Genomic DNA, 21,517 nt, shown 5'->3' on the forward strand with positions numbered 1-21,517 from the left:
CAAATCCAACGCCTTATTAATTTTTCATCCCTTCCCCCGGAAAACAACTTCACGTTTCTGCATTAAAACAGTGCTCTCAGGAGCTGCCCTCACGGCCCTACTGGAGATAATATTTAGGTCACTGGGTTTTTAAAGCTGGTGCTGGTGGGAGTCGTGCTGCTCCCTCTGGAGCGCAGGAGCCGGCCACCACTCTCCATGTGCCGGGCGCCCTGAGTCACGGTGACTGGCGGTTACAGCCAGACGCGACCTCTTAGGAGCTACAGCCTTATTATGTGTGACAGCAGTTTAACTTGCCCTCGGGACTGGCTTTTTTGGACATAACTCCCTGAGGAGAGCTTAGAGGGGGGGGGGAGAGCGGGGCGCGCAGCTCAGCGTGTTTTGTTAATTCATAGCGTGATCCCACCGTGCTGGTAGCGGGGGCCAATTAGGGATGACGTTGTTTTCTTTGTTGCTCTACGGAAGATAAATACTTGGCTTGCTTTGCCCTCTAGTGGCAGCTTCAGTGCAAACTCGGTTGCTTTGTTTAATATACATACGTAAAATTAATATTAAAAATATCCAACCCCCCAGAAGCTGAGCAAAAGCACAGTAAAGATGTTTCCAGAGCTTTCCCAGGACATTAGGAACAGTGTTCCTCAATTACTGCAAGAAGGAAATCATCATTAGTAATTTATAAATAATTTTTTTCCAGTCACATCCTAGTTATGTGAAAAGAACAGTGTGAATTGGGGTGGAAAAATCAGACCAGTGTCTGCCGAAGGGCTCCGGTGCTTCTCTGGAGAGCATGGTGTACTTGCCTTGATGGAGGAGCTCATCAAACGTGATGCCCTGCTGATGCCAGCTTGAATCTGCTGGAGTTTGCGGGGAAACACCTAGAACATTTTGGGTGCCTTTCTGGGAAATGCGTATATGTGCCTTGTTAGCGAAGATGCAAACATAAGAAATTATGGTGATAACACAGAACTGGGTTTCTTTTGCCTTTTCTCAAAGTGCTTGTTCGTGCAGAGAGCTGACACGCAAAGAAGAGAGGGTAGACTGAGACACCTTCTGGTATCTCCTCTGTGGTCCAGCCACTTCCGTGTCTTGTCTGCTCCCCAGCTGCCAAGGGACAGCCTGGGAGGGATGAGGCCATCCCTTCTTGCTGAAGTTGACAGTGGTTTGGGTTTTTTTTTTTCTCTTGTTCTTAAGGAAAAGCAGAGTTTTTGGTTGTATCGCTATCCTGAACTGGCTGTAGGAATGCCCAAGAGACAAGCAGCGCCTGTGGCTGCAGATAAGCCTTGGGCGGGAAGCTGTCCCCTGTGCCGATAGCCCGCATCCTGGGCACACAGGGGTTAGTTAGGTGGGTCTTCAAAAAGCTAACAGGGATCACCCTCAGTAAGTTTGCAAATGACACCAAACTAGGTGGGAGTGTTGATCTGCTTGAGGGTAGGAAGGCTCTACAGAAGGACCTGGACAGGCTGAATCGATGGGCCAAGGCCAATTGTATGAGGTTCAGTAAGGCCAAGCGCCGGGTCCTGCATTTCAGTCACAACAACCCCAGGCAACGCTACAGGCTGGGGGAAGAGTGGCTGGAGCTGCCCAGCAGAAAAGGACCTGAGGGTGTTTGTGGACAGCCGGCTTAACATGAGCCAGCAGTGTGCCCAGGTGGCCAAGAAATCCAACAGCATCCTGGCCTGTATCAGGAATAGCGTGGCCAGCAGGAGCAGGGCAGTGATGGTGCCTCTGTACTTGGCACTGGTGAGGCCTCACCTCGAGTGCTGTGTTCAGTTCTGGGCCCCTCACTACAAGAAGGACATTGAACTGCTGGAGTGTGTCCAGAGGAGAGCCACCGAGCTGGTGAGGGGTCTGGAGAACAAGTCATACGAGGAGAGGCTGAGGGAACTGGGCATGTTTAGTTTGGAGAAGAGAAGGCTGAGGGGGGACCTCATTGCCCTCTACAACTCCCTGAAAGGAGGTTGTAGAGAGGTGGGTGTTGGCCTCTTCTCCCAAGTGAATAATGACAGGACCAGAGGAAGTGGTCTGGAGTTGTGGCAGGGGAGGTTCAGATTAGATATTAGGAAGAATGACTTTACTGAGAGAGTGGTCAGGCACTGGAACAGTCTGCCCAGGGAGGTGGTGGAGCCGCCATCCCTGGAGGTATTTAAGAAACGTGTAGATGTGGCACTTCAGGGCATGCTCTAGTGCCTGGGATTGTAGGGTTGATTTTTTTGTGTGTGTGTGTATGGTTGGACTCGGTGATCTCAGAGGTCCTTTCCAACCATGACGATTCTGTGATTCTGTATAAGACAAACTAGTCACATGTTGTTGCTCAATATAATCGTTCTACTTAACGAGGAGCACCAAGGAGGCCCTGTGTGGTAGTTCCATGATGACATACCCTGACGAAAAAGGAACATTCAGCATCCCTTGGTCGCTGAGCCCGCTTGCCTCGTGCCCGCTTTGCTCTTCGCAGCCAGACTTTCCCGATTTCGCAAGGGCTTGTACGAGACCCGTCCTCCGCTCCTCAATGCCAAAAGCTGTTCCTGGCGATGACGGCTCTGTGGTGGTGCCACGTTTAGCCGCCCTTGTTATGGAATAGAAGGACTTTAGCACTTGAGTGTTGTCTGCTCTCCAGGCGAGCTTTGAGGATGGAACTAATAGACTTAAATTTGCACCGGGGAGATTTAAGCAGGACGTTGCATAAAGCACTATAATAATTTCGCAGAGCGCAGCTCCACAGCCCCGCTAGAAACAGGGGTCCCCCGGGCCCCGCCGTGAGGTGGCGGGGGTGCGAGGCGGCACACAGGAGGGAGGTGGTACTGCCGGTGCACCGGAGGCCGGGCTGGGCGGGGGTCCGTCCCGCCGCCGCTCCCGGGGCACGGACGTGCCGGCGGCGCCTCGTACCCACGTGGCGGGGCCCTGCCGCGGAAGGGCGTTGCTTCCCGGGCCACCAATCAGAGCGCCGGTTGCCCTTCGCACGGGCCAATCAGCGCCCAGGGAACTCACATTTAAACCCCGTTCCCGGGAGTTGCGACCGTCTCGCTGTGACAGGGAGAGGGCGGGGTGCGGCTCCGTGTGCCAATCAGGGGCGCGGAAGTGGTTATCGGCGCGCCGTTAGGCCAATGGGGCTGCGGAGGGGAGCGCGGCGTCTCCCTGCGGAGCGGTTGGTTTCGGCGGGGGAGCTCCTCGGGGACCGTCGGCGTAGCCCGACCGCGGGGGGCTGCCGGGCGCCGGGCCGCGCCGCCGCGGTCATGGCTAAAGGTGCGCGGGCGCGGCGGCGGGGAAGAGCGGAGCCGGCGGCGCGGTGGGGCCGGGGGCGCAGCGGGCTGTCGCCGCAGGGCGGGGGCCGGGCGGCGCGGGGCATCTCCACGGTGCGGATGCTCCTCCCGGGAGGCGCGGGGCGCCGGGGCCGGCGGGACTCCTCCCCCGCGCGGTGTGCGCAGCTCGCCGGGAAGGGGCTGGGCCGCCGCGGCTCGCCCTGCCGCATCCAGCCCTTTAAACATGGCGCAGGCCGCGGCGGCCGGGCGATGACCGCGGGCGGCCGCGCCGGACATGGCTCAGGCGCCCATCTTCCCCCCTTGCTCCTAGGGAAGAACATGCCCAAGGCCAGGGCGGGCGGCGCAGAGGAGGCGAGTCCCGAGAGCGCCGAGAGGAAGGGCCCCGGCCGCCCCCGGGCCGGCGGGGTAAGCACTGCCCGGGCCTGGGCGGGCGGAGAAGAGCGGGTGGCTTCCGGGGGTCTGCCGCGCCCTCCGCTTCCCCCCACGATGCGAGCGGGTTGGCCTGCGGGCTGCCCCGGGGAGCCGCGCGGCCCCGGGCGCCTGGCTTCTGCGGCTCCTCGGATCATTCAGAAATGGGTTAACTTTAACTGGAATCGGACTCTTTCCGTGTTCCCCTGTGCCCTGCCGCAGCTGCCCTGCAAGAGCGGGGCGCTGCCGGGGCTGTCAGCCAGCAGCCAGGCCCCAGGCTCGGCAATCCCTCTGTGCCATCTTCCCTGTCCTGTAGTGCTGTGACAGGCAGTTGGCCGGAGGTTGATCGTCACTGTGCATTAAAATCCCCCGTGGAAATATTTGTGGCTGTTGCATCAAATCCTAGAGCTCCTCAGCAGCCCTTCATGTGCTGTGCTCCGCTGAGAAAATCCCTGCTCTTGAGGGTCTTAAGCCTGGCACAGACAAAGACGTGGCAGCCGCATCTCGGTAGCGCCAGGAGCGCAGCAGGCAGGGAGCTCGGAATGAGGGCAGGAAACTATGCTGGAAAAATAGTTGTTAGTTTCCTGTTAGTGGTGTATTAAAAATGAGAAGGCTCCACTGGCAGGTGGACTGCTGCAGTTCACTGCTTATGGCTTTCTTCAGAAATGCCCGTGTTTAAACTCTTCACTAAATCTTGATAACTCTGCAGCACAGGGTTCACTGCTTGCAATTGTTAAAATGAAGTATTTTCACACTATTTCATCGTTAAAAGTCCCAGTAGTTTAATAAACAGGTCTCGCCTTTCATAGACCTTTCAGAAATATTGGGGGTCAAGAAGTCTCTGACTGACTTGCTTTTTCTCAGGCTGTTCTACTGTAACATTAGTCATTAGTAAAGCTTATTTGTGGACTGAGAGTTGAACCTTTAACTGGTCTTATTTTGTGTGTGAATTATGTATACATTAAGTTTGTTACTCATGATTATGTTAATTATTAAAATTACCCTATGTATTCTATTGTGTGTTTTGTTTACTTTTTTTACTGTTTGTGTTACTACACATACTGGAGTATTTGTTTAGCCAGCTATATTTGAGCTATTTTTTTAACTAATGGGAATCTTTGTGCTTTTCTGAAAAAAATGGATGCATGTTTTTGTTGCTTTAACTGGCTTGCAGTGCCTGAAAATTGGTTTTAGTTGAGTCAAACTATAGCCAAGACAAACTTATTCTGGCCAAGTTGCATCTTGTCCCGACACCGAGATTTCACAGTTGAAATTTGTGTGCCCTACATACACTGCGTAGTCAAACTTGGCGAGGTGGCAGGAGATGGTAAAAGCAAAGGTGTCACGATTCCACTAAGCTTTGCTAAATTTGATACTGCTCACTGTTGGCCCAAGCTGATGTACAGACCCCGGTCTCTGTGGGGTTTGACCGTGCCAGAGGGTTTTACCATTTTCCTGGCTGCGCGTGAGTGCTTTGTGTAGACTCTTTAATGTTTCTTTTGCCATGAACAACTTCTACACTTTATTTTGTGAAATGTAATGGATAAAAGGTAGCATTGTTATGTCCCAGACTTCACTGAGAGGTGTCACTCAAGGTAGACTTGATTCCTGTCTTCTGTCTTGCTCAGAGTGAATAATTAACTGCAGTAACATTTGACACCTCATAAGAGTGTTTGAGTAAGCTCATAGCTCTCTGGCTATGAGAGGTATGTTCTAGGCCTGGGCAATTTTTGCTGTGTTATTCATGTTTTTTTTTTTGGCTTGCACTCTTTAAGGCTGTCTTCCTCCCGAGGAACTCAGGGCTGGTTTTTTGGTTTGGTGTTTTTTTTTTTCTTTGCACCAGAGTTCATACTGTGAAGCACAGGGTGGAGGCTGGAGTTAGTTATGACTACCCCATCCTGCCACGTTTCATATGAAAGTCCTCTTGGACTGAGAGTTTGTATTAGTAAAGTTCTCTGAGTGCTTACCACCGTTATGTTTTTACTTAGTAGAAATAGCAACAGCAGCAAGGATGATGCATTAAAGCAGCATAATTTGCATTAGCAGAGCCAGTTGTCAGCCCTGGTCTTTGTAGCATGTTGTGGATGCCGACTTGATGAACCTGGCATCTCTGTGATGTACTGACTTCTTGTGTGGGTCTGTTTTAGGAGAATGTGTTTATTGGTCAATCCAAAATCTACAGCTACCTGAATCCTAACAAAACTCCTGGTGCTCGCCCCCCGCTTCAAGAGGAAAACTCTGTCATGTATCACGAGGTGAAATGTCAGGGCAAAACACTAAACGAAACCTACAGGAAAGGAGATGGTAAGATTGATCTCTGGATTGCTTGCCTCCTTAAATGTGCTCCCCCACTCCCAATTTGAAAACTTTAATACATAGTCGAGAAGGCCAGGCACCTCCCCTGGCCCAGTTGCATTCCCTACAGCTCTATTGGCAAACTATGACGCTACAAAGATGAGGGTGCCCTTATCCTTTTCAAAATTTAGGTCACAGATTTACCAGGCCATTTTTCCTCTGGTTTTTGTCTGGCTATGTTTGCATTGTCTCTCTGGATATAAAAAGCTAATACTTGCATTGTCAATAAGCCCTAATCTCCTTGCAATTCTCTTACTACCGTCCATCTTGAGGTCAGTGTTTGACAGTTTATCTAATAATTTTTTTGCTGGTTTTATTACCTAGAACTGATTTATTCTATAATTTAACTACTTTATATTAATTTGTATAAAGGCAATTCAAAGTCAAATCTGGTATGAGGTAGAGGTACTGGTAGAAGAAGAAACAATCCTTAAAGTTTCAGGGTGAATTAAAGGCAGTGAAAATGAGGAGCACAGATTGTGGATGCTGAGTGCCATGCTTCATAGATGCTTCATTGTAGCGAGTAGAAATGGGAATGCTCCATAAGTTTATGGGGGGGGGGGGGGAAGCTGTCTTGTGTTTAAAGGTGTGTTTAATAACATTGGTAATTTGTCAAAACGTTTTGATGCAAACACTTTTAGCAAGCAGGTATTTTAAGTCCCACTCAACACAGGGAGTGCTAGGTTTTCTGGCAACATAGAGCCTCTAGCTCCTAATTTAGCTCTCCAATTTTGACAAAATGAAGATGGCTTTGGCTTGTCCCGCTGCTGTGGCCTTACAGCTGTGTTTCGTTTCTCCAGTGATATTGAAGCATCTGTGTTAGCAGATGGGACTGTTAAACCCCGTGACTCGCTTTAAATAAAAACTTTATACAGCTTTAAGCCGTGCTCACCTACCTCTAAATCAGTTGGCTGAGAAAAGAGGATGTGGTCATGTCGAGGTAGGATTGCACACAACCAAGAAAATGTTGGTTGTGTGGGGGGTAGGCTTCTTGTAAGTCCCAGCCCTTTAGCTCCTGTGGATTTTGTCTGAGTGGTGTTGGCCACTTGGTATCAGCATCTGCATCTACTGATCCCAGCAGTGCAGGATCCAGAGAGGCTTCCTTTCCCTCTTCAGTGCAGGATGTCGATTGGCTTATGGCAACTTGATAATTTAGTATGCCAGATGCAAACTGTGTGTTTTTTTCAGACGCTGCACTGAAGTTGCTGTGTGTTCAGGTGTCCTGGTTTCAGCTGGGATAGAGTTAACTTTCCTTCTAGTAGCTGTTGTGTTTTGGGTTTGGTGTGAGAGTGATGCTAATAATTTATACTGTTTTAGTTGTTGCCAGCTATTGTTTTACATTAGTTGGACTTTTTCAGCTTTCCACAGAAGCTGAGAGGGAACATAGACAGGACAAGCTGGCCAACTGAATATTCCGTACCATAGGCATTATGCTCAGTATATAAATGGGGGTTGGCCAGGGGCAGGGATCTGCAAAAACCCAACCCACGAGCTTGGGTTTCTTTTCCTTTCCTTTTCTCCTTCTCCTACCCTTGTAGGGGAAGAAGGGGGTGAGCGAGTGTCTGCATGGTCCTAGTTGCTGGCTGGGGTTAAACCATGACATCAGGTTTAGTTAAAAGAAGTCACAAACTTCACATGATGAAGTACTTGGGCTCTGTTTTACCCTTTCCCTGCTCACCCCTCTCTCTGTACTATGTGCACTGTAGCAATGACTAGTCAAAAGAAGAGTAACAGCCTGTCTCTGGGTTCTAGTAGAAAGAGATCATATCATTCCCTTCCTCTTTCTCCTGTTTGACAGAACTAGAAACTTGGACTAGAAACCATTGGAATTCATGTAAAGCCTTCTGGTATAGATGATCCTAAGTTCAGAGCCTTACTTTATTTTCCTGTCACCAGAGAAAAAGAATGGTGGCAATATAATTGAAGGTGCTATGAAACCAGAAGACCAGAAAGATAAAGAAAGTGGGTGCAATGCTTCGGTGCCCTCCTCTGATCAAAACCAAGAAACTGTAGAAACCCAAAAGACACCCCTGCCTTCAGACTGCGCTGATGAGGCCAATGCAAAGCCAGCTCAGAAAAAGATGGTTAAAGCAAAACGTGGACCAAGGAGGAAGTAAGTGACTTCTGGAATTGTAAAAGCTTGTCTTCTGTGTGTCCTTTTGGACCAGAAGGCTTTGATCTGCATTTTTCCTTCAGGAACTACCCTTAGACCCTGTAATTAATTGTTACTCTTATTTTGTTGCCTTTTTTAAGCAAATGGTGATGTTGAGGGGAACAAATCTTAAAGGAGGCTTCTTTGTTTTCTCAAGAATAATATGTTTGAAAATACAAAATAGCACTCAAAGTATTTATCTACCTTGCAGAGGACTCTTGTTTTTCTTGAAAGCAAGGCTAGTGTATTTTAAGTGAAATACTTGCTGATCACCAACAGAAAAAGAAATTAATGAGCCATAAAGACCTACTTTTCTGTGGACAAATGGGAATGTATCTTGTCAGAAACAGAATATTAGATTAATTACAGTTGGAGGCTTCCTGGCTGAGCCGATAATCTTTCTTGTGATATTGGAGTAATGTGACCTAACATTAATGAATTCCTTGCCAAGCGGTTTTCATGACCTAAATTTCAGAGTGCCTTCTGGCAAGGCACACGGGGGGGCTTCAGATTTGTAATGTGACCTTCAGTTGGTTTCCAATGGCATCTCATTCTTGTTGTTAAAGACTTAGTACTAGAGTAATGGAAATATTGTGGGGAACAAAAAGGGGATCTGTCTTTTGGCTTGAAGTGAAGACTACTGACAAGAAATACTGATTCATATCGATCACCTTTTAACAAACCAAGCTGAAAATAAAAATTTCTTAGATACCTCTGTCCTAAAGGTGTAACTTCAGAAATAGTCTGAAGTATGTGTGTTTTCTCTATTTTTCTTATCCCTTAGAACACAAGGAAGGACACCAAATCGAAAAGTGACAGATTATTACCCAGTTAGAAGAAGTTCCAGGAAGAGCAAATCTGAACTGGAGGTAGTGCTTCTTGTTAAAATGACATTACTTACAACGTTGTGGGGTAATTGAACATTTGAGGAAGTGAATAACTATGTGTAAATGGTTTCTGTTCGCCGAATATGAATAGCATTGTGCATTGTGACTATTGTTAAGAACATTCTTAAAATTTGGAAATGCTGATCCAGTTCTAGGATAGAATCTAGTTACTTATATGTTGAGGGACAGAAGTCTGTCTCTTTACCATTCAGTTTTGCTAGAAATGTGGCATGGTTTGGAAAAATGAGTGTCACTGGCTAATAATTTCCTTTTAGCTATAGAATAAGCTACAAAAGCTATCAACAACACTGTGGTTTTATTTGTTCTTGTTTCTTCTGCAGACTGAGGAGAGGAGGAAAATAGATGAGCTAATTGCAAGTGGGAAGGAAGAAGGAATGAAGGTAACAGCAATGCCAGCCTAAGTAGCCATGTACTGTTTATACGGTATCTTGCTGTTGATCTGTTTAAGCAGAAGGTAGCAGAACTCAGTCTCAGAACTGCTGCAGTGCCTCGATAGTAAGATGAAAGTGCAGCAAAACTGGAGCTGTCTTTCCTTTTGGATGGGCAATGTTTGGCTCTGAAGAATAAGTATGTGCAGTCTCAATCATAAATATTAAAGAAGCTTTATAGTTTTTACTGAAAATGCATTTGCTCCCTTCAGTATCTCGTTTCTTGGGTTAGCTTTGAGAAATGGGGTTAGATATAGCATCTTAATTGTCATATGCTTTAAAGGCAAAACCCATATATACTGTCTGTATGGTAACAAGTTCTCTTAGCCTGTTTACAGCCGGTTGCTGTGGGTCTTCATTATGGCACTTAGGATAATGGGTTGTACTGGTTTTCCTTCCACTGCAAATACTAGTTATTGGGACCAAGTGCTTACCATTTGGGTTACTCTGATCTCACCCTTTTTAGAATTTAAAACAGAAATATCTACTGGAAGTGCAGAGAGCTGCGATTCTTGAAAAGCAGCAGCCTGCAGTTCCCACTGTCACATCTATGACAGTGATAGGAGAACTTCCTTGGAGTTCTCCAATTTACAGGGGGAGGCAGGAATAATAAATTACACTGCTGGGTGATAATTGTGTTTTCTGTGATCAATCTTTCTGTTCCATAAACTTTTTAACCTGTGCATGCGAAGGGTGATGATGGTGAACCTGAAATGGAAAAGCTTACTGCCTCAGCTAATAGGTAGTTTAAAAGCAGAAATAAGTAACTATTCTCTGTGTATGGTTTATTTAAAGCAATTCTTAGTTCTTTGATTAGAAGGCTTTGTATCAAAATACCTGGTAACTCAGGGTGTGTCCCAAACTCATGCTATATTTCTTCCACAATGCTGTGCATTGTGCTTCTACAGCTGTCTGCAATACAAGTATCCTGCTATAGCATTTTTTAATGACAAATCACTCATGTCTCAGTAAACAGCATATTTCCAGTCATGTAAATACTTTCTAATTTCCCAGCTGATTTTCTTTTCAACTCAACAGATTGATTACATCGATGGCAAAGGGAGAGGAGTAATTGCTACTAAACATTTTAATCGAGGAGAATTTGTAGTTGAATATCATGGGGATCTCATAGAGATCACTGATGCTAAAAAGCGAGAAGCTCTGTACGCTCAAGATCCATCCACAGGCTGCTATATGTACTATTTTCAGTACCTCAGCAAAACGTACTGGTAAGCTTTTCTTCCCTTGAGCAATAGAGGCTTTGAATGCTGCTAAGTCTTTTCTTGTTTTCATGCAAAAAAAAAAAAAATTAATGGGAACCATGAATTAGGATAATCTTTTTGGAGCACTCTTTCATGGTCCAAGAGCCTCTTGTACCTCTGGGCTAAAAGGTAGGTGACTCAAAGACCTGTTCTATGAAGTACAGCACAAGCTATACGGAGAGTTGTACCTGCTTAGATGAGACTTCTGGCTCTGCTGTAGACTTCTGCCTAAATTTATTCTCTTGTAAAATGAACTACTTTTCCTGAGTTGCAAGGATTTTGTCTGAAAAGCAGTATGGACACTTACTGGAAGAGAAACATTTCCTTCCACTGTTTTTGACTGGGTCTCTTTTTTTCTCTGGTACCTGACACCCACCCCGTGTTCATGCTTTATCCCTCTATTTGCTGTGGCGTTTGCCCCAAACTCCAGTTCTTTCAAAGCAACTACATTCTTCCTTGGCTGATGATACTGGAGCTTGGGTCGCTTAATCTGTACATTAACTACCTTGAAGTGCCCTATACTTTAAGTGTCTGACTTCCAGTCTAGATACCATAATGACAGCTGTTGTAATAGTACTTTGTGCAATGAGGGGCACTAGAGCTTTAGGATCCAGGTTTCTGGAAGTTGGGCATGTAGTATTTAGGCATTTTCAGCCTTCTGTGTGAGTAGAGATTCTTGCTGGCTTACTCAGTGGATACTACTTAGCTTGGGGACAGCTTTCTTGAGGGGAGAGTATTTAAGGCATCAAGCCTTTCTGGTGGTGGTCTACATCTGGGTTCTGCTGTTCCTCACGAACAGTTGAGAGCTGCTTGGAAACAGGCAGCTCAAAAACATAGTCCAAAATTTACCATTTTCTGGCTTGTGTGCTAACTTAATCTCCCAGAATTGCTTTAATTTAGGTAAACTGCCATATTATGTGCTGTCTGTTCAACCATATGAATATTCTGTAATGTTCTTTTTTTCCTTACTTTTTCAAGCCTTGTGTGGATTCCTAGTTCTTTATCTGATTTGCACTTTGGGTTTTATCCACAAGCGTGACTGCATGATATGCAGCAATCCTGCATTCTGTTCTTGTTCTTTCAGTGTTGATGCTACAAAAGAAACTAATCGTCTGGGAAGACTGATTAATCACAGCAAATGTGGCAATTGTCAAACAAAGCTTCATGACATTGATGGTGTGCCTCATCTCATATTGATAGCTTCCAGAGACATTAAAGCAGGTGAAGAACTGTTGTACGACTATGGAGACAGAAGCAAAGCTTCCATTGAAGCTCATCCATGGCTGAAACACTAATTCATCTTCTTTGTTTGGGGTTGTTTCTTTTTGTTTTTTGGACTGAGTGCTCTGCAAGGAGCCAGTGGATGTGTTTGGTTTTTTTTTTCCCCCTGTCCTCACTTCCCTCAGCTTTCTTAGTGGACTGCTTATGGTGTTCCGAGCTCCTTAAAAACTACCTTTTTGCTTTGCAGTATTTAATTACCTATTACAGTTTTCCAGGCAGGCTTGAATAATTGATCTTAAATTGCCAAAACTTCCATATTGTAAAAGGAAACCCTCCCTAAAATTTGAATACTTCTGCATAGCGACCAGGGTCACTTGAACATGCACTCAAAGACTTGCACAGAAACTTAATCACTTGGGTTGTGCTTCTGCTTTTGCGATGAAATCTCATGCTCCACTTCGTGGGGCGATGAACTTGGCATTAGCTTTATGACAGCAGATGTACTTCTGTACTCTGACTCGTACATCCAACGGCTTGACTGCTTGTCAGACTGTTTTTTACAACCCAGTGCTGACAGGCTTCTCTGAGACGGATGGGACTGTTTCTATCGTTTTCAAATAATTTGTAGTAGGGATCCAGTTTTTCCAGTGTCGTATCTCATGTTGGCAATGAACTTTAAATGCACTGGCGCTGAGGGAAATGGATGGTCAAATTGGCTGCTTTCCTCAGAGAAATGACTCCAAGCCAAATGAGGATGGATTTTGACAGACTGGGTTGATACCGATCAGAATTGTGAAGATAGAACTTCACAGAGAGAATCAACGTTTGACATTACTTATTTTCTAAAATTTAAGATGGTACCTTTTTATAATTGATGGCTGATTCTTGGAGGTGTCGCCCAGAGGATTTTCAAGATGTAAAAGAAAAAGCTGTCTCCAAAAGTTTTTTATTACCTTCCTATGCTAATTAGCCACATCAGAAGCTATTTATTTACTGTGAATGCTTGAAGTAGAGCATAGCGGTTCCAAAAATAGGAGTCCTCTTCATATGCAGCTTCAAACTGATGGAGTTCATGCAATGAAGAAAGTAGATTCCTTATTGCCTGGTCCTGTAGGTCTGTCCAGCTTGGTCTGGTCCCACTGTCTTAAATGGGAGTCGAATGCTTAGCATCTGGCGATGTTTGTAACGTTACTGTTGGAGAATCAAATCTGTGATATAGGCGGGCAATACAATGCGGGTCCTTTATGTTAAAGATGAATTCTTACCAGTTGGAATTTTTGCCAAGGCAGGCTTGGCATGTGTGTAGATGAAAATGGCTGTGAGCCATCAGCCACGCTTGCTGCTGGAAGATGTCAGCAAGGGATCTGTGGCTCTGTTAATGTCTCCTGTTCCTCATGTCTTGAAGGCTGCTGCTGTTCCAGCTAATGCCCTCTAGGACAATCTTATATGCTTGCCTATGTGATAGGTCAAATAGCAACAACATCCTGGTTGTATGCTCCAGCAGCAAGAGAGGTGGCTTAGTGATGTATTTTTTAAATTAAAAACTTGAAGACAATGTCTCTGTAAAATAAAGAATATATTTATTATTGATGAAGTGGCTGCTATAGTACCTGTCTCCATTGCAGATCATTAGCATTTTGAAAGCAAGCTGTGAAAATGATTAGCTATAAAATGCTTTATATTATTTACCACTTAACACAAGGCAAGCTCATCAGAGACAGCCTGTGTATTTTCACCATTTCTGAAGCATTAACTGGAGACCTGTTATCTTACACGTACTGAGTTACAGGTAAGGTTTGTTGGCTGACTTATTTGAGTTGGCACTGATTTTTTTTTTTTTTTTTTCCCCCTCTGGTCTCAGTAACAGAGACTACAGCAATGTACAGTATCCTGTTTTACTAGAGCACTTCCCTGAAGTCGAAATTGGAATAAAATGCTTCTCTTTTTTTTTTTTTTTATTTAAACATTTGCTTGTTCTCTATCAGGTCAAATAGCTTAAAACTCTGTTCTTCAGCGTCACTTTTGTAAACAAGAAAGGGGGAAGATCTCTCCCTATTTTACATTTTAAAAAAATTGTCTTCTCCAAAACGCTTAACTGGTAATCAAGTAGCACTGCATCGGAAGATGGTAATAAAGCTGATATTGCACTGAGTATGTATTCTTTACTTTTCTAGGAACTGAGATATATATATATCAAAATACTTTTCACAGAAACATGCCACTTGAATTCTTATCCCTGTGCCTTATAGGAAGGCTTCATCTTCTAACAAGATGTAAAGCACTTTGCAGGGAAAGATGCCCTTGGTTGGAAGCTAAACTGCTTGTCAGGCTGCTGTGGCTTTGCCAGAGGCAGTGGGGTTGCTCTAACAGGACTGTAGCCTCTTCTGGTGTAGCCATAAGCCAAGGAATTTGTTCCCCTTTTAAGAGAAAATGCGTGGCTCACTTGGCACAGAGTGGATGCAACTGTGATGGATCCGGAGAAAGACTAGCTCAAAAAGGTTGAGGTGTTCTCCTGTCTACTTTAACTGGTGAACTCCCACCTTTATTTATTTATTTATTTTTAATAAAGAGCATCTTAAATGGTAAACTGGAAAGAATAATTGCAGCTTTCATTATTGTCTTCTTCAGCTAACTGCAAAGAGTGGCCTAGGGCTGTGGCAGTCTCCTGTGCCTGCCTTGCAGGTTGTTACTTTTGCACAGCTCTGTTTAATGTGTGCAGTTTATTACCTGCAGTTGTTTCATTAAGACTTAGAAGAGGGATTAGTGTGTTTTGTGGCATAATTCCCCTCCCCCCCCCATTTTTAAAGGTGATCAGAAAATATATCCCTGCATAAACATCTCTTAAGCTCAGAGGTGTATCCTGGCTGTTGCTGATGTGCGATTGATTGTTTTTCTCTAAATACAAAGCCTCTGCTAAGGAAATGCAGTGACTTCTTTCCCTGCTACCATACTCTAGAAAATATGTCACAGGGACATGGTCAAGGCTTATTAATATTTTGAAGATGGCAAAATCACTTCAGCGGTTCTGTGCCCTGGCTGGACTAGCTTGCTTGGGTCAGACATCTTTGATGTTGCTTCGCTAACGTACAGTTGCTCACAAATTCCCTCTGGCAGGAGACTGCAGTTCTACCTTCCGCAAAGCCGCGTTCACATTGTGCATCTGAGCAGATGTGTGAAGTGTCCTACATTTTTCATGCTGCTAGCGTATGAGAGGGAATCAAAGGATTTCAGAGCCTGCTTACACTTCTGAAGACAGTAAGATCATAGTTTGATACCTGTCACTGCTCCTTTTATGTCTGTTAGAGTTTTCTGCTCTGGAAATTCTACTTTTCTAAACGTGGATCCTAATTGGTATATTTCAAGCTGATTTTCTACTCCTCTGTTTGCCCTATATGCTTCCACTAGTGATAAATCTCATTACTGAGGCTAATACCCAGCTTGTGACAGATGACTGAAAGAACAGAGCTTATGAAAAATACAACCGTCTACCACAGCAGACCTTTAGCTGTCAGAAATGAAAAGTTTGGTGCATCTGTTCCAGTTTGAGCACATCTGCACCTCTGAAAAGACATCAGTCCTTCATGTGGGCAGAGGACGATGCAGCAACTTTTCTACCCTTGCTGTGCTCTTTGCCACCATCTTTCATCTTGACCCCAAACGGCCACTCCTGTGTGTGCAGGGGCTCTGCTGTCACAGCCCAACTGCACCTTCCTTTGGTGGGGTTTTCTTCAAGCAGTTCTGTGTTGTGTAAGATAATTACTTTCTATGTAAGAGCAGTGAGGACTGCGATCAGCCCTTTGCTCTGAATGCACTTGTGAATGGTATGTAGCTCTTAAAAATACCTTCATCTTGCAAAATCATTTCGGATGTGCATTTTGATAGACAGAATAAATAAGTGGGTACTACAGATCATCACAGGCTTTTTTAATAAGAATAAAAATCACCTTTGTATAAATGTTCTCTACATGTGGATAACGTCTGGCCAGAATCTAAGAAATATAAAAAGTGTCTGTCTTAAACAGTTTCTAAAAAAAAAAAAAGGCAAAGTAAAATCTATTCTGAAAGAATATCATACAACACAATTTTTGTGAGACTGCTTATTCTCTACAGTAGGAGTGATGCTTTCTCTTCCCATCATTGACTCCCCTAATGCCTTAAAGGCTCATCTGTGCCATTTCTGAACAGGAGTGGTTAAGTTCTTGAGGATGCTTGTTTCCCATGTTTAAAAGAGAACCTAAAATAAATAAAGACAACAAAAGGGAGACAACAATGAACAACTGGAAAAGAAGGAACGTGGAGTGAGCTGGCTGTGTCAACATGTTCTGCTATTTCGGGGAACTTTGGGGCCACAGCCTGAGCTTGTGGGTACTGCGTACAGCTGCTGCACACAATGTAAACAACCCTCTGGGGACAGCTGGCGCGTTACCACAGTGGAGTCTTAACGTGCTAGCAGGGGAGGCGAGCATCACATAGCTTTGTCCTGAAATGCTTATTTTTCCTAGAAAAAAGTGACGCCCTGCTTGCCTGGGTGGAGGTTGCCTTCCTGTGGAGTGCTTTGTCCACAGGAAAGGGTTTCTCTATTGGGTTTTAATTTTACAGGGAGAGCAGAAGAAAACAATATCCAGCCAAGTAGGCCAAAGTTCAGAATACATCCCTGGATTCACTAAGTCTGAAGCATGCCATGTTCTCCCGTATTCTGCCAAAAAAGATGCAGACAAACTTACAGCCGTTTGATGACTGTCTTCTCTTCACTGTCCTTGCTGCTGCCAGGGTTGCTGCCACTGGCCTCTTTTTCCAGTTCTTCAGTTTGGTCCCTTCTTTGTGAGATGATCCCACTGGGAAAAGAAGAAGGTTTGTTTATTTTTCATGGGTTTATCCTGTCTATGTTCTACCCTTCCCTGGGCAGCCTAGGGGTGGGTTAATGGGTGGTCACAGGACAGGGATGGCAGCCTGGCCTATTTCTTGTGATGAATTGCTCTTATTTTCCTTAAATACTGCAACAAAATGTTGCTTAGCTATACTTTAATGAGAACACCAAACAAGTAACGAGCTGACTTCTCCACAGAGGAAGAACGGCAAATCATAACAGGAGTGAAGGGGAAGCGTAATTACACGTTGGATTTGTACGAAAGTCCAAAGACAACAGCAGGGCGCAGACACAGATGGTGAGTTTCTGCATGGGTGGATCTGCGGTACCTTCAGCGTAGCCACGAAGGCTCACACCGTGCAGCTGGGAACAGATGGGAGATTCCCAGCTTCCCTGCAAGGCAGGTGCCTGTTCCTCTTTCCATCCTACAGAGGAGAAAAGAAAGGCTTTGCCCAAGCTGTAGATTTTATCATCTGCTACACTCTACAAGGTTGTAACTGCCTATTTTAGGCAAAAGCTTCAGTTTTACCAAAGGATGTTTCCCCTGCTTGGAATGGGGTTGCTTGCGTACTGCGCTGTGTTTTCACAGCATGCCAGCTCACTGTCCTGAGCTGACCTCATTTATCTGGAGAGCTGAGTGGATCAAAGCTTGTGACTGCAGTAGCTGAAGCCTGAAAGTAGCTCAGCAACGCTCCTAACGAGCAACACTCCTCTGGACCTTGGACATAAAAATACAGGAGAGCATCTAGAAATTGGTGTGATATCAGGCATGGGATAATTCTGAGGCAGATTCTCCTCTTAGAGAAATGGGACCAGGAGCTGTTTGGTGACACTGCAGATCTCTAATATTTGCATGATACCTTTTACTCGGTAATCATGACTAAAAATGTAAACCTCAAATATCATTACTTGGTTTAAGCCATTCTCTGTGAGGATGTCAGTTGCCGTGTGCTATATGGAACTTGCATCCAATACACACAAGACATTTTAGAATATATATTAATCCTCTTCACCTGCACAACTACTCTTTATGGCTGTACAATTATAATTAAGATTTTTATGTCAATGTTTCAAGGGAAGGTGGTTTTGGCTTAAGCTGGAACACTGTACGAGGAGATAAGCACATAAATTACTTGAACTGAGAAGCAGCCCTGATGCACTCTCTGGGTGCACAGCTCTGCAACTTAAATCACTCAAAACCTAAAAACATTCACACTGTTAATTTTTAACTTGGCCTGTAATAAGCTGTGTAACAGCTGGGAAATCAAAGCAAGACACCATTCCAATGGCTGCACAGCAAAGGCAGGCAGCTGAGCCAGGGAAGCGGTGCCCCTCGGTGCTGAGAGAAGTCCTGTCGAGCAGTTTGTAAAATGACTTCTTGGATTTAACTTTAACTTCTTGGCTTAACCTGCCTGTTACAGCCAAGGCAAAGGGTGGGCTTACTGTATCTAAGAAGCTGTTGCCGAGACATCTCAACTGGAATCTAATGCGCTCAGACTTTTGTGTCTAGATTAAGAAGTAGTTTCTTGCCCCAAAGAGTGTATAACACAACCTGATGATGAGGGGCAGAGGCTGGGGGAGAGCAGCCTTGGTGGTGAAGGAATTTGTAGCACCGAGAGCAAGACCCTTCCTGCATCCCACCCTTTGGCTCACGCTGATTCTCCCAGGCTGGTCCCTTCTAGAAAGCCCAAAATATTTCTTGTTTCGCACATTTAAGTGTTTAACACAACCCTCTGTTGGTAGTCTTAAAAAAAAACCCCACAGCTTATATTGAATGATGATGAAAGAGCCTAACATTCTGCTTTCTAGGTCAGTGCCAAACCCCTGCGGGAGCAAAGGAGCAGTAGATAAGCTCATGTCCCCGACGGCAAGCTGGAGGAGGAAGGAAATTTTGACTAAACACGAGATGGAAACCCCCGTGCTCTTTGGTATGTAGCATGGCCTTAGACAAGAACAGTACGTGTGCAACTGCTGTGGCTGCACAGATCGATTCATGTGCATGAGAATCCAGCTTGTCTGTGGAGTGGGAGTAACCGCATGTAGGCTTACAGCGGTAATTAATGGGAACAGGCTGCAAACTGCGCAGAGTAAGAGGCAGTTTAGTTTTAAAATTATGTTGCGTAGAGACTTCATCCTTCCCTCCTTTTTCTTTGCTCATTTGTAGGCTCTTGGGAGCACAGATGCCTCTCGTACGTCTGGACAGTGCCTAACCCAATCCCGGTGCTCAAACCCGCAGTACTCTGATCCGGTAAGCTCCCCAGACAAAAGTAATTGTTATTAGATCTTTGCTGGCTTCAGGATATACCTCTTATAGCACTGCAGCTCCTCTTGCACCACAAGAAGCTGAGCTTTCAGCTGGTTACGCTCTTGCAATACATCTCGCAGCTCCTGTAATGTGAACCGGGGGCGATTTGGATCTGTGAGGTCTATTACCATTTTATCTGGTCCAAGGCTGAGCTGTAAAATAAACGATGGTGGTCATGATGTTGTAACCTGTCAAAAACAGAGCACTCCTAGAGTAAAAACTCTGAATTTTAGAAATACATAGTAATTCTTAGAACCAGTATGAGTTCATTGCAATCCTGATTTTTTTTCCAACCAGTTCATTATAGTTTATCATATTATTTTTGTATTTCCTTGGTGCCTGCATTTCCCAGCCAAGTACAGAGCCCAACTGCAACAGGCTCTGACCGCAGCTAAAAGCAACATCTCTGTCCCAAAGAGTTTGCAATCCAGTTTGCCAAGAAGCTGCTTTTATCTGCTTTTCTGATGACGAGAGAGACTGGGCAATCTGTCTAAACGTCACACCAACACTCTGTGGCAGAGAGAGGTGAGAAATGAATTCTCCTTTCCTAATTTAAGACCTTTGTGGTAATGGCTTTTTCGGTCACAGACATCAGTTTCCCTTGCACGGAGTGACAAAGTTTTAGCCTTTGCATGAATGGGAAATTGTCTTTGTGGGGCTGGTGCTGTGTAGGAGCTGTAAAATGGTGGATCTGTACAGCGAAACTCTGCCCGTGTGCGTCTGGACTCCTCTGCCAGCGCCGCACCTTGCTGAGCTAAAAGCATGGTGTTAGTCTCCACAGCGGAACAGGAGCGAGGGAGCCACAGCACTGGAGATCTCCGCTCTGGAAATGGCTTCACGGCCTTCTACAAAGACAGAATCATAGAATCATAGAATCTTCTAGGTTGGAAGAGACCCTTGGGACCATCGAGTCCAACCATCTACCCTACTCTACAAGGTCTCCCCTATACCATATCCCCCAACGCCACGTCTAAACGTCTCTTAAACACATCCAGGGATGGTGACTCAACCACCTCCCTGGGCAGCCTATTCCAATGCCCGACCACTCTTTCTGTGAAAAATTCTTTCCTAATGTTCAGTCTAAACCTACCCTGTTGGAGCTTGAAGCCATTCCCTCTCGTTCTGTCAGATGAGAGAGATGATCTTTCCCAAAGATGGGAAACAAACTCTCTGAGGCTCGTTCTGCTGTGAGGAGAGAGACCGGTGACTGCGCAAAGAGCATCCTCTGACCCATCTGGTGTCTGGGCGGGCGTCACCACCCGCCTGTGGCCAAGCGGACAGGCCAAGTGTCGGGGAAGTGGACTCTGGAGCCTGTGCCCCCCCCAGCAGCCGCCACCCCCCGCCCCGGCCCGGCCGCCCCCCGGCACCCACCTGCTGGTCGCCGCCTGGGCCCCCCGCCGCCCGCAGCGCCTCCAGCTCCCGCCGCAGGCTGTCCCGCTCCGCCCGCAGCTGCTCCTCGGCCAGGCTGCTCTCGCTCACCAGCGCTTCCAGCATCTCCAGCACCCGCACGATGCGGAACTGCAGCCGGGTCAGCGCGGCGGGCACCCGCGGGCCGGCGCCCAGCTGCAGCAGGTCCCGGCCCACCAGGGAGGAGATGTCGTAGACATCCCCGGCCGTCAGCTGGAAGGGGCTCTTCTCCAGAGCCCTCTCCAGGCCGCCATCCCCCTCCTCCTCCTCATCATCATCATCTTCCTCCTCCTCCAGATCCTCCTCCTCCTCCTCCCGGCCCTGCTGCATGCCCGCCGCGGCCCGCCGCTAACTTCCTTCCCCCGGGGAAGGCCGGGCCGGGCGGCGCTGCCGGCGGGGCCCGCGGGCGGAGCGAGCCCTCCCGCCCCCGGCCGTTTCCATGGAGGAGGCCGCGGCTCAGCGCCGCTTCCCGGCCTGCTCCTGAGGAGACACCCCCCGCCGCCGGTAAGGGCACGGCGGGGAAGGGCCGGGGGTGGCTCCCAGGGCACCAGGCTGGGCACCGGCACCGGGCAGGGCCGGGCCGGGCCGGGCCGGGGGGGGAGGGAGGCGAACGCATCGGCCGTTCCTCATCACCACATTCGCCACACGGCGAGGCGGCTCCGGGGAGGGACGGTGTCCGTGTGTGTTGGTGGCGCCTCCGCCTGACGGGGAGAGGGGAAAGGGGTTGAAATTAACACCGGCGGGAACCGGCCTCCACCCCCCGGCCCGCCGCGGCCTGGCGAATCGGCCTCTGCCGACGGGAAGAGCCGCCATCCCGCCTCGCCGGGCGAGGTGAGGGGAGCGGGGCGGCGGCTGGGGGGTCCTGGCGGCCGCGGGGCTCCTCGGGCGGGGAACGGGACGGGACGGGACGGGGCCGCGGGGCCCTTCAGGCCGGGGAGAGGGAAGGG

At 46.8% G+C, this 21,517-nt stretch overlaps 2 protein-coding genes across 2 annotated transcripts; one reads left to right on the plus strand and one right to left on the minus strand.

Annotated features, from left to right (window-relative positions):
* The first annotated feature begins 3,101 nt into the window (after positions 1-3,101).
* KMT5A (lysine methyltransferase 5A) lies at positions 3,102-14,568 on the plus strand. The gene is made up of 8 exons (XM_074159448.1): positions 3,102-3,240; positions 3,568-3,662; positions 5,813-5,969; positions 7,917-8,133; positions 8,957-9,041; positions 9,401-9,460; positions 10,547-10,737; positions 11,855-14,568. The coding sequence occupies exons 1-8, from the start codon at positions 3,102-3,104 to the stop codon at positions 12,063-12,065; spliced, it is 1,155 nt and encodes a 384-aa protein (XP_074015549.1). The 3' UTR covers positions 12,066-14,568.
* On the minus strand, positions 13,961-20,933 carry RILPL2 (Rab interacting lysosomal protein like 2). The gene is made up of 4 exons (XM_074159449.1): positions 20,535-20,933; positions 19,164-19,315; positions 16,716-16,826; positions 13,961-16,225 (listed from the first exon to the last, which is right to left on the minus strand). The coding sequence occupies exons 1-4, from the start codon at positions 20,898-20,900 to the stop codon at positions 16,183-16,185; spliced, it is 672 nt and encodes a 223-aa protein (XP_074015550.1). The 5' UTR covers positions 20,901-20,933; the 3' UTR covers positions 13,961-16,182.
* Between the last annotated feature and the right edge of the window lie 584 nt (positions 20,934-21,517).

This window comes from Numenius arquata, chromosome 16 (genome assembly GCF_964106895.1).
Source record: "Numenius arquata chromosome 16, bNumArq3.hap1.1, whole genome shotgun sequence".
Lineage (NCBI taxonomy): Eukaryota > Metazoa > Chordata > Aves > Charadriiformes > Scolopacidae > Numenius > Numenius arquata.